General features: G+C 46.6%; 1 protein-coding gene across 8 annotated transcripts in view; it reads right to left on the bottom strand.

Annotated features, from left to right (window-relative positions):
* The window catches only part of Vps13d (vacuolar protein sorting 13 homolog D), a 227,793-nt gene that overhangs the window by 117,920 nt on the left and 96,561 nt on the right, over positions 1-13,312 (bottom strand). For 6 of the 8 annotated variants that reach the window (XR_003481832.2, XM_027398154.2, XM_027398156.2 and 3 more), the window contains 7 exons: positions 12,834-12,908; positions 9,286-9,388; positions 7,346-7,498; positions 5,537-5,672; positions 3,854-3,901; positions 1,136-1,286; positions 763-973 (listed from right to left, as the gene is read on the bottom strand). Coding sequence is in view for 7 of the 8 variants with exons in the window: in XM_027398154.2 (XP_027253955.1) it covers positions 763-973; positions 1,136-1,286; positions 3,854-3,901; positions 5,537-5,672; positions 7,346-7,498; positions 9,286-9,388; positions 12,834-12,908 (877 nt within the window). In the remaining variant the exon portion in view is untranslated. Of the gene's footprint in view, positions 1-762; positions 974-1,135; positions 1,287-3,853; positions 3,902-5,536; positions 5,673-7,345; positions 7,499-9,285; positions 9,392-12,833; positions 12,909-13,312 lie in introns of all 8 variants that reach the window. The other 2 variants (XM_027398160.2, XM_027398158.1) reach the window with 2 other exon arrangements.

Here is a 13,312-nt window from a genome sequence, read left to right as displayed (position 1 = left end):
CTCTATTATGATCAGGATATGTATTATGTATGATTTCAATTTTTAAATATTTATTGATCTTATGACCCAAGAGATGGCCTCTCAAAGAATGTTCCACATGTACTGGAAAGTAACATAGAATCTGGAATTACTGGCCAAGGCATTCTCTGTGCATATGCCGACTAAAATAAGCTAGTTGACTGTGGCTGAAATCTCTGCTATCTTTGTTACGTCACTAGCTGTGATCCTCTGTGTGTTCGTCTCTCTCTGTCCAGTCTCCCTACAACTGCACACTTAGGGCAAGGGTGTACTAGAACTCTCCACACTACGCTTGCACTTGAGTTTGAACTCAGTGAATGCCCATTTCACTATATGAAAAGCAGAACAGATGAGCTTCAAGTCTCTGAGAGCCTGACCCCAGGAAGATCCCCTCCCATGCTACAGAGGGGAGCATGGCTTAAGTGTGAGGCAGTTTCATCAGCATGCTCAAGAAAGTCAACACCAGCTGTGAATCTTTAAAATCACTCATTAGGAGGAACCCAGGCCGGAGATTTGGCTTCCCAATTTAGATACGGAAGCTTGGTGACTTTTGTTTTGTTCTTGTCTTCTTTGTGTGTACTCTCTTTGCACTGATCTGATGTGGCTACACCCATCGTTGGTTGTTCCTGCCACAAACTTTCACTCAACAACTTACAGAATGAGAACACAAAAGACTCACTAAGGGTCAGCAGAGCCCCTGCAGGGGAAAAGCCAATGCCTGGCAGCCATTCCAGCAGCACACACCTGAAGAAGCGGCTTTTCTCCGTGTCCATGGAATGGCACTCCCGTTTGCTGCTGCTGACCTCTGCAGTCTTCACGACGTTGGTCCAGTGAATGGGAACCTTGCAGAAAAACACACCCAGTCCTTTGGGTCGGGCCTGCAGTCTCCAGGAAGTGAGGTGGAGAGGCACAGCGAACGAGTCCCCAGGCATGATAGCAGGAAGCACCACCGGCTCTGCCATGGAAAGAAGGGTTTCAGCGCTGGCAGGAGACGATCCCCACCTCACAACTCATTAATCTCAGGACAGAGGCAAGACACACTATGTACACTGACTGCATGGAGACAGCCAGTCACAACAACAGTAGACAATACTTAGTTCTACACCATCTGACGTACTGTCAGGAGCTGAGGGACTGTCCAATCGTAATTCCATTGGTGTCTCCAGTCTGTTCTTTACAATGAGGGCCGACCGGACAGTGATTACTTTCCGAGCACTGCCTTCCATTGTGACGGCAAACACCACCCGTACGGGTGGGAGCGATGAGAACTGTGAAAGAGAAAGAAAGTAACTGTGCATCTGGGAAAACACACAGTATGTGAATTCCAGAGTATGAGAAATCTGGAGTACTGTTGTCACCACAGATTTTCAATGAGCCATTATCCACCCCACACCAATTTTCAACTCTGAAGTAAACAAGCAGGCCATATATATTGCTATAAAAGAGCCAGGACTGCTAGGCATGGTGGTGCATGCCTTCAATCTCAGAACTCTAGAGGGAGAGCCAGGCAGATATCTGTGAGTTAGCCTGGAGTCTACATAGTGAGTTCCACAATAGCCAAGGTTCTGTTGTGAGACCTTCTCTCAAAACAACAACTGCCCCACCCAGTGGTTAAGAGTACTGGCCACTGTTCCAGAGGACCCAGGTTCAGTTCCCGGCACCTACATGGCAGCTCAAAACCATCTGTAACTCCAGCTCTAGGGGATTTGCACTCTTCTGGCCTCCGCAGGAACAAAATACTCACATTGCACACTTACATACATGCTGGCAATCACACACATAAAATACTCAAGAAAATCAATGAATTTTTTTAGAGCCAACTCTAAAAATGTCTATAAAATAATCTACTCAGATATAACTCCACAAATTATGTCCCAAAAGGAACCATCAGGGCTGGAGGTATGGCTCAATGGTAGGGTATTTGCGTAGCACGCAAGAGATTCTGGCTTCAGTCCTTAGATGTACAGAGAAAGGAAGGAGGGTTATGCCCAGGTCTCCAGATACATTATAAAGAGCTTCAACTAAGATAGTGGTAATAACCTATTCAACTTTTCCTGTGAATTGGTACCACAAGCTTCATAAAGAAACTGTAGACAAGACTTGTTTTTATCTCTCCTGTGGAAATAAAGAACAGTCATGTGAATCAGCTAAAGTTAGAGACTCTGAGGTAGGACCTTGCATGGCACCAACTGGTTTCTCTCGCGTGGCATCTCCCTTCCAAATTAAGGCTGACAAAGTATTCCCGGAACACTAACAAGGGGCCGGGTCCTGCCCAGACACACAGAAGACAGAAGGATGTCTTCAGAGGATTCAACCTGTCTGTGAAAAGCAGTGTGTATGAAAGCCTTGTCTATTTGGGGGTCGTTCCTCCAGAGTACATATCTTCTTTTTCTCTCAGTGTGACTCAACTTACCCTCATGCCAACCAAAACGATTGCATGCTTTCAAGAACTTTAAAAATAAAATTCTTTCTTCATCATAACCCTCCAGGTTCTACTCCATAACCACGATTTGGCTTCATTTGTTTTGCTTTTCATGTAGCCCAGGTTGACTTTTAATTCCATATGTGCCTGAGGATGGTCTTGAGCTCCTGACCCCCCCTGACTCTACCTCCCAAGTGCTGAGATTACCAGTATGCACAACCTTAATAAAGGGGACACCAGCTTGGACACTCGGTATAACAGAGAGAAATGGTTCCTTATTGCTGTTGGGTTACAGTAGCTGTGTTAAGTTCCTGTGTGTTCACTTGCACCCAACAGTCTTCGTGCAACTACCATACAGAACTATCTGCTTAAGAATGAATTCCATGTGAAAAGAGGATTCTAGAGGCACAACTCTTAGGACACACTATCGATGCTTCTTTGCCACAGAAACATATGATAGCACAGCCTTGTACTCCGTTCTGCCAACTTTACTGTTACTAGAGCAAACTGTGTGAGAGCAGCCCTAGCGAGCAATGAAGCAAAGCACTCTGCTTCCAAACCAGAGAGCTGAGAAGTCCAAGTCAGAAATCAAACCATCTTTTCTGAGGTATTCTGGGGGTTTTGTTTTGTTTTGACTATGATTTTTTTATTTATGTGGATGTGTGTATCTCAGTGTGAGTGATACCATGCATGTTCAGGTGTCCCTGGAGGCCGGAAGAGAGAATTGGATCCCTTTGAACTGGAGATACAGGCAGCTGGGAGCTGCCTGCCATGGTGCTGGGAATTAAACTTGGATTCTCTGAGCCCCCTCTCTGGAGTGTTTTTAAGGAGCACATCGAGTCACAAATCACCATCAAAGCTCCAGCCTCCACTGGCTCAGCTCCCAAGGACTACACGCCAGAACTTTCAGGCCCACCTGAAAGAAACTTCAGTGCCTGGGATCATGGAGCCCGAGAAATGGAAAAGGAAAGCCTAGACCATACCATTCATATCACTTTGTAATGACACTTCAGCACCAGTGAGGAGGGAATCTAGTGGTCCTGTATTTCCCTCGCATGGCCTTTGGACCAAGCATAGGAATCACAACTGAACCAGGGAAAATGGCTAGTTCAGGTGGAGAAGGAAAAAGAGGCCTTGGATGCATCATAACCCTCAGCCATGTGCACTCATTTAGGGGGACCACAAATAGGAAAAGATAGGGTAAGAGCCAGTTACACGCAGGCAAAAGAGTCCTTTGACCATCAAGAAACACACAGGTATGTACAATCTCAGTACGGTGTACACACTCAATAACACACGGCTATATACAATCATCTCAATGCGGTGCACACACTCAGTAACACACGGCTTTGTACAGTCTCAGTGCAATGCACATTCACTAACCACAATGATGACAACAGAGATCATACTCACATAAACCTGGGGATGTATGATATTTGTTCTGCTGCTTGGGCTGCCAATCTAAGAGAGAGTCACAGAGTCAGAGTGTAGGCACAGACCCCCAATAGCAGGTGCAATTAAATTCAGTGACAATGTAACTGCTTTGAGTGGTTTTTGAGATTACTTTCAGGAACAATGTCTATACCATGTTGTGAGCAGTAGGCAGAAAACAAAATTCAGTCTGCAATCATTTAACAGGTGTGAGGTTTCTATAGGACCCATCCATGCAATGGAAAAGTATGTATAGTGAGAATTGGTTCTTTCACTGCCTGGCAAGAATTTAGGCAGAAAAATAATCTGGGGGGAGAAAATAGGGGGGAGGGAGAATTGCTTTCTCCCACTGGGGAGAGAGAGAGAGAGAAAGAGAGAGAGAGAGAGAGGGAGGGAGGGAGGGAGAGACATAGAGAGAGACCCTGAAAATAAGCACCTGTGGAATGTGTTCTCCAAAAGTATCTCTCATGAGGAAAGCTGGTGTCTCTACAGTTTCTCACTCATCACTGGCGCCCATAGAGAGGTCACCTTCCCAACAGAAAGTGAATATGGCACAAGAGTACTTACGGCACCTGCATCACCTGGACAGTGGCCTCTGCCTAAACCAGCAGCCAGGGAAGCTGCCTGCATCCTTCCCCAGTGCCTGCATCCTTCCCCAGGGCCTGCATCCTTCCCCAGTGTCTGCATCCTTCCCCAGTGTCTGCATCCTTCCCCGGTGTCTGCATCCTTCCCCGGTGTCTGCATCCTTCCCCGGGGCCTGCATCCTTCCCCAGTGTCTGCATCCTTCCCCAGTGTCTGCATCCTTCCCCAGTGCCTGCATCCTTCCCCAGTGCCTGCATCCTTCCCCAGTGTCTGCATCCTTCCCCAGTGTCCCAAAGTCCCAGGACTACAGGCCAGGGAAAAACTAGAGTGAGAGCATGTGAACTCATGTGCAATCAGATAAAATGGTCACCTCTGTACCTCTGTGCCACACAGGATTTGAGGACACAGAGCTAAAAGGACAATAGAAAAACACAATAATATGAAAATGTATATAAATTATAAAACTTTATAATACATCAAAAACAGTCACTATAGTTATCCCTCTGTGTATACAGGTCTCACACCCTCAGACTTAACCAGGCCCAGATCATGTGCAGTGTGGTCAGGCTAATAGTGGTCACCCTGTACTGAGCATGGACAAACTCTTCCCTCATCTCTATCCCCTAAACAAGATAGTATTAGCAACCATTCCCACAGCACTCCTGGTGCTAGGTGCCTTAGGTAGTCTAAAGATAAGGTCTAGTTTACTAGAGGATATGCATGACCTGTGTGCAGACACTATGGGACTTGAGCACCTAAGATCTGGGTATGGGAGGGCATGTGAAGTCATGAAACCCATCCCCCAGAGACACTGAGGGATGACGGTACTCAAGTTTCTCAGACTGTAAGCAGCCAAAAAAGGTAACTGCTGACATGAGACAACATGTTGCTGCCAAATTTCCACCTTGTTTTCTTCTGATGTCAACCATGGCCCGGCTTACCTACTTGTAGATTGCCAGTCCCTACGCCTGAGCCAATAAGGGGGGAACAAAGCACTTCTCTGGAGCAAGGTTATTGCAAGCTTCACCATGTGACAGTCTGACCTGGCAGGCTATGGCATGACTCTACACAGCAGCCACTCACCGTAGAAGACGACGAATTTTTGTCTGGTGCTGCATACCGAAAGAAGGTGCCAACCTTGTCCACAGACACTGGGCTCACTGGCTCCCAGCCGTTCACTCGAACTTGCAGCTGATGGATATGCAAATGGTGGGTATGTCTGTCGATCAGAACAGAAGGGGTCCAGTCTCAGAAAGGAAGGAAATTAGGAGCAGAGACTCTAATCCAGTTTATTGGTGTAAAAGCCAGCCAGCTAAACCTTCTCAGCATTACCTAGTGAGAGAAGTCAAGAGGACGGTTTAACTGGCTTTTATGCTGGTGGCAAATGGTGAGATGTGAAAGGCTGGAACCAAGGGGCACCCTCTCTCCTCTCATACAAACCATGCAATCCGTGTGCTTGCCAGATCTACCCAGCAGCCCCTACCTAGCCTTGATGAGGTAATGCTGTCAATGGCTATCAGTTGAGTGGGGTAGTCAAAGTATGCTAGCCATTGAATCATGTAACCACGCCCTTGGGGATACATAAGCTTTCTCTTTTTTTGGTTCCTTTGTTGAAAATTCTACTCCTCTCAGGAACACATGCAGTTGTTTGGCTCCAGCCCTACACAACCACAGGCAGGCCTGGGAGACAGAGCCCTTGGAGTTCCTGAGCTCGAGTGCTCAGCTGAAATTGGAGCAGAAGGCAGCGGGCAGAACAGAAGGAATGAGAGGAAATTGCACGTTTAATTCTATTTTAGATTTTGCCTAATTCAAGCCAGAAGGCTGAAATGGGGAACTGAACTTGAGGCTAACAGGAAGGGAGGAGGGCAGCACAGGGTACAGTGTGCCAAGGGGAAAATGCCAAAAACGGCATTTATTTTGACGAGTTCAAGCAGAACAGTGGGTTATAGAACATGGGAACCGAGACGGAAATGACACCAAGGTCAAGCCCTCTCTAATGCAAGAGGCAGGGCTTGCGTATTCAAAGTCACCATCAACAAGAGCCTCACGAAGGACAGGACACCCTGGAAATCTGTTCAGCATAGAGATTCCATCCTTACCTCCATAAGACCCCCCCCCCCCGAGACTCAGATCCACACATTCAGAGCCCTCGCTGAACAGGACTAGCCTGTGCAAACCCACACAAGAGTGCTTAATGTTGTAAGAGATTTGCACAGAAGCATGGGACTCAGGCCTGAAACCAGTCTTCCACTTCAGCTTGCCCTGAAATCAATTCGAGGCTCAAGCACTAAATCTTTACCCATTTACGCCCACAGCAGCCTTCCCATTTAAAAACACAGTGAGATGCCTTGTTGGGCATTCTATTATCTTGCAGGAAATGGAGTTAAAGCCTTCTTCCATATTTGGGCCAAGTCCTCTACCTGGCTGCTTCAGGAGTGACCGGGCCAGCAGTGCCCCTTGAAGAGCTAATCTTACACTGCTTGGAACTGCTGCCTTACTGTTACTGGCTCTGCATCCTGAGCCTATCTGCTTACAGAACATTTGTTCAGATTGAAATCACCAGGCTTTGAGAACCTTTCTAGAATAACACATCACCCCTGCACGTGGAAAACTGGCCAGGATACAATAGATCTGAGTGTTAGGATGCATCTAGCCTTTGCCCAGATTCTGAAATACTTAGTTATCTCCTCACACATCAAGTAAATGGGAATAGAAAGAAATGGTTTTTCAGATGGCATGACAGTCTATATTTTAAGGGGAAAACAGTGACTTTCAAAATATCTTTTCACAACAAAACATTCAAGTCATGAATATGTGAAAGGCAAAACACCGGGGACAAACATTTGCATCCACATCATGTCGTTCACAGAAGAATAAACAACCATATTTTACCTGTGTCTTAACTTTCCTCTGGCTTCAAATTCAAAAGGAATCTCTTCACCCGTGAGGACTTCTCGCCACTCACTGACGTTGTGGGCATCATCGAGAAATGCTCCATTCCCTTCTGGAACCACCCCAGGACTCCCACTGTGAGACAGTGCAGCCCTGGAACCAAATCAGATGACTGGTTGTCCCCCCTGCCTTGCTCTCCCTGCTGTCCCTACACGAGTTCCAAGCCAAGGAGAAGCAGGCCGCCTGTAACGGACTAACTACATGAGCCTGACATAACCTGGTTGCTCTTTTTGACCAAAGAAGGACCTGACAGGCCAATGACTTCAGCTTGGTCGCACCTTCGGATGCTTAGAAATAGACTGAAGCAATGGTGAGCACAGTAGCACAAACTTATTACCTCAGCTGAGGAATGATGACGAGTATAAAGCCAGTCTGTGCTATACGGCATGTTTTAGGTCAGCCAGGGCTACAGAGTGAGACCCTGCTTTTATGGGTTTTTTTTTTTTTTTGTGTGTGTGTGTGTGTGTGTGTGTGTGTGTGTTTTAATTTAAAGGAAGTTCATTTGTATGTCTGTGGTGTGAGCATGTGTGTGTTACATCATGCAAGTCTGCATATGAAAAGGTCAAAGGTCAACATCAGGTGTCCACCTCAGTGATTCTCTACCTCATTAACTGAGACGGTATCTCCCTGCCTTCACTTCCTAGTGCTGGGACAATAGGTACACCACCTTCTGCAGCTTCTTACAAGGGTGCCGGAGCTGCACCTCACATCCGCATGCTTACAGCAAGAACTTTACTGACTGAGCCATCTTCCTAGTCCTACACAGCAGGCATTAAGGCGCGTGCCGCATGAGCATGAGCTCAGGAGCTTGATCACCAGAATCCACAGAAGAATGCTGGGTATGCTAGTGCATGGCTGTGCACTGAGGAGGGGACACAGGACACTTGGGGCTGAGTGGCCAGCCAGCATTCCTGAGGATGACATCCAAGGTTGCTCTCTGGCCTGCATGCATACATACATACACACATACACACATACACACATACACACACAGAGCCACATCCATTCTCATATCCTCTCTCTCTCTCTCTCTCTCTCTCTCTCTCTCTCTCTCTCTCTCACACACACACACACACACACACACACACACAAAACACACAAAACACACAAAACACACATTTACCCACAGCCACATTCATTCACACTCACACACACACATGCATCAAAAAGAAAGAAACCCCTAAGAGCTGTCAGTACCCAGTCACCTGCTCCAGCAGTGAGTCTGGAACATGGAAAGCAAGGCAAGACTTCCTAAGGGAGCATGCTGGTGACCAGCAAGCCTTTAACTGACATGAACTGGTAAACAGCAAAGTCTTGGCCGAGGTACCCTCATGGCTACTGGAAACAGGAGAATGTAGTTTCAAATCAGCTGACAGTTACTCAGTTCTGCCCTTCATGAAGCTGAAAGCGCCCCCTGCCCCTCTGTACTTAGAACACTGAGCCAACACCCAAGCAGGCAAAGTTGTCAGACAAGCTTTGCATTTAGCTTAGGCAAATTCTCATGCCCTCCCGACTCCACCCAATGCTGTCCCGGGCCAAAGTGTGTTTTAGAGAAAAAAGCAAGTGTTCAGGAGTAGCATTTCCAAAGCAGGCTGGGAGGAAAACGTGAAATAGTTACTTTTGTAAGCATATATAGCTCCTTTAAAGAGTGTGGCACCTATTAGCCCTGGAATGACTCTTCTCTCACCCAGGTTACGACGAGCACATTTCCACTACTGCGCACGGAATCAGAACTTCCACCATCCATTTCGGGACATTAGTTACGGATTTAGTCACAAGCCCAGAGGCCTTGAGCTGGGGCCAACCTCGCCCTGCCTGGCAGCTGCATGGACGTTGCTGGGGATCTAGGTGGCTCCAGGGACAGAATGAAGGCACCTTACCTGGTGGGTGTGGTAGTAAGAGTGGCAAACCACAGCGTGCATCCCGTGTGGTTCCGCAGAGCAAAGGGGACAAATGGCTGCCGGCGCTTGGGGGTTTTCACCTCTGCTATGACAAACAAACAAAAAAGTCTATTAACATCTACTCTGTCTCCTGTGTGGAGACAGAAGCAAGAGAAAAGGAACTGCAGGCTTATTGACATGACAAACAGATGCTTCATGGATTTGCTGGCTTCTGTATGATGTCTCTCTCTCATACGTGTATACACACATACACACAGTCCCCACAACTCTCATGGGTCTTACTGCTGAGAGAAGAGGGCACCAGGACTGGACCTGGTTTTTAAAAAAAAAAAACAAAACAAAATAAAATAAAAGGCTGAAATAGGCGACTCGTCCCAAGCAATACATTTTTAACTTAACCCTGGTTGAAGCCCCTGTTTTCTCTTCTAGTGCTATCTTTTCTCTCGGTCTCTGTCTGTCTGTCTCTGTCTCTTTCTCTGTGTCTCTCTCTGTGTCTCTCTCTGTGTCTGTGTCTGTGTCTGTCTGTCTCTCTCTCTCTCTCTCTCTCTCTCTCTCTCTCTCTCTCTCTCTCTCTCGGAAATCAAGGCCATGCTATCTGCAAACTTTTAAAATGAAATTTAAGCTCTCAGTTTCTAAGTGGGTACTGTATGTGTTTGTGTGTGCACATATGTGCAGGCAGGCATGTAGAAATTCCTCTATCTTTCTTCACTGTATTACTTACTTACTTACTACTTATTCTGAGACAGGGCACCGCATGAATCTGGAGGTCACCGACCGACTGGTGGCCTCTGCCCGCCTCCTACACCAACACTACGGTTATGGACACATGCTACTGTGCAAGCTTTTCCACATGGTCTGGGGAGCAAAACTCAACTCTTCTTGTTTACACTGAAGAGCCAGCTCCCCAACTAACCCAGGCAACCCAGCTGGTACAACAAAAAAAGGGTACCTTCAAGGAGGCTGCAAAGGCAACATTCCACACAACTGTTTCACAAAACAGCCTCTGATTGGCAAAGAAACCACAATGAAAAGAAAATGATGTAACCAAATCCTAGGGAGAGGTAAACTATCAACACTGAGAACTGTCAGAGGGCACTCCAGTGTCCTCAGGACCCTTCTGCAGTCCACTCTGACCAAGGGCCTGTCACCTCCAGTAACCATACAAAGTAAGTGTGTGTGGGGGGGTGGGGGTGGGGGGGAGAAGACACGTGCACCAGCAGTGGAGAACACCAGTGAGGCTGAAATCATTTCACAGGGCCACATGCCTCCCACAGACAAGACCAAGAAGATAAGCCATGCATGTCCAGCCATGATAATCATCAGCCTACTAAGAATCCATCATTTTATCTTGTGTTTGCATTATGACAGCTTTCCAAAGGGGAGGAGCATGGTGACTTCAGTTTAACACAAGTTCTCTCTGACTGCTGCAACTCGGCAGGACCAACAACAACCATCTACTGAGGACAGAAACAGTCTAGAGCAGTGGTCTCAACCTGGGGGTCAAGACTCCTTTGGCAAACCTCTATCCCCAAATTATTTACATTACAATTTATAATAGTAATTATATTATGAAGTAGCAACCAAATAATTTTATGTTTAGGGGTCACCATAATATGAGGAACTGTACTAAAGGGCATTAGAAAGGTTGAGAACAACTGGTCTAAAGGGTGCTCCAGTCCCATATTGTATCGTGTGAGGATACTGCTAAGGAGAATGGTTACCTACGACTGTGAGCACTTCCATCCCAGGGGCCTCATTTGGTTCCCTAGGTGCTCCCCAAGTAAAAGATAAAGCTATGAGGCTGCATCACGAGCTTTCCAAAGGATAAACAGTGCTCATGTGCTCAGAGAGTGCCTTCATTACGACAGACAAGGACCAGGAGGAAAAGGACCAGACATGCCTTCCCATCCCACTGTAAACCAGACTGAAAGTTTCCACTTCATGTCATGCTTTCACAGAACAGGTGGCAGATTGGCTTTGATCACTTTGAAATACAGGCTCAACTAAAAAAAAATAATAATAATCCATACAAAGCAATCTACATGTCTACTTCTGTGGGATTAGATAACATGGAAGGCACAGTGCACAGGACCCAAAGTTTCATGTGCTGATCAGACCTAATAACAGAGGCTAAAACCAGAGAACATACAATCCCAGCACAGCATCAGCATCCAACTCGTCTGTGTCCTCCTTGCCTTTGGCACATTACCAAGAGAAAACTCCCAAATCCATCAAAGAGAACATTATTTCCTGATGACCTCAAAAATCTGCCTCCAGTGAGCGAATCCAATTCCTTCAGGGGCTGAGAAATCCTCAAGCTCCTCACATCCAAGTTCAGTATCAAGCTAGGCCAGCTGAGGAAATCCTATCCCTCTGCATGACTTTTCCAAAGTAATTGGCCATTCTAAAGCGTGGGATTTTTATGCTCCATAGCAGCTCCGCCTATCAGAAAAGGCCTGGTTTGTGGATCATAATAAAGACACTGAAGCCCCTAGTGTGATGCTAAATACTCAAAGAAGTGAAGGCAAATTCCTGTCTCACACTGGCAACAAGGGAATAACGTTCAGTGTTTGCCTCAATGAGGAACTCATCCTGGAAAGCTCAGCAGGGTGAATTCACAATAAACGAAGATGAGAGCCTCTCTCAAAGACCTATCTCAGCACAGCCTTCTAAAATCAGCGTATACAGTCACCCTTCTGTGTTCATAAACCTGTTCCATATTCCCAGGAAAAGAGGCTCAAATGCCTTTTGGTTTATCTTCCCTTTCCTTTTGACAGGGTCTCGCTATGACGCCATGGCTGGCCTGGAATTTATGATCCTTCTGCCTCAGCCTCCCAAGGGCTGGGATTACAGACGTGGAGCACCAAACCCAGCTGAAAGGCCTTTTAAAATAAGATATATCAAGACCGATGATCTGCAATTAGTCACAAACACAAATCAAACAGCGCTCATCAACACAAAGGAAGAAACGTAGCCTGGTCAGCCACAATCTATTTCTTCCCGTCTCGCTCAGCAGTCGATTCTCTAGGAACGTCTCCTTTCCTATCTCCTAAGGACATAAATTCCGATGTAAAGAAACCAAAGTCTGTATCCAAGCTATTTGTTGGGAAACACTTTCTTGGCTCTATGACTAATGGTTACAGCTCCTCCCTCACAGAACCCTGCATCCCCATCAGAATAAACGCTGACTGAGGACTCCACAGGCAAAGCCACACAAAGGATGGGGACCCTCCCTCCTTCCTTGTCCTTGTAAGGGCCCTTCATGGCTTTGGCTTTTCTGAGTTGTGGTCTAGGCAGTTGACACGGAAGCAGATGTCATATCTGCTGCCACTGCCATGCTGAGGTGCCTCTCTGCTCATCTATCTGCTGGAGACATTCTTTCAGGTCACTGAAGCAGAGTACTTACAACTGAATATACCCCAGATCAGCTCCAGTTAACAACACATATGGGAAAACAATGTACGAATGGCCGTAGAAGGCGGTTCTTGAAACAGGAAGATGATGCAAGCCCTCTGGCTGTACTGTACCTCGAGCATAGATCTGGTGCTCTAGGTTAGTCAGACTGGCTGTGCTCCTAGTTCTAAGGTAGACAAGAGGGAGGCCTGGTAGACAGGAGAGACAAAGTTAGAGGGTAAGAGCAGGTGGGGTAAGGAAGAATCACCTCCACAAACACGAGTTAAGAACATTACAAATGGCATGCATCGTGTAGTTGTGAGAGCGCCCTTCCTGACTGTTAGGAGCCAAGAATGTGCTTGGCAAAGCCAGCAGTTTTCTGCAAGGCTTTGATGGCACGGCTGTGTCAAGGCAGTGTGCAACCCTTTTTTTTAATTAGGCAACAATGAATGCACTGAACATCCCTTCGAAGAGAGCAACAAACCTTGGGGGGAGGGGTTAATTTAAACCATGTTATGTATTGGTCCAGAAAAGTCTAATCAGTGTGGATTTTAAGGGAGACATACCATACCAGTTGGAAAAATGCAGGAGTGACAGAGTATTGGACCCTGGG

The sequence above is a fragment of the Cricetulus griseus genome, chromosome 2 (genome assembly GCF_003668045.3).
Source record: "Cricetulus griseus strain 17A/GY chromosome 2, alternate assembly CriGri-PICRH-1.0, whole genome shotgun sequence".
In the NCBI taxonomy this organism is placed as follows: Eukaryota; Metazoa; Chordata; class Mammalia; order Rodentia; family Cricetidae; genus Cricetulus; species Cricetulus griseus.
This window is presented reverse-complemented; position numbering and strand designations above follow the sequence as displayed.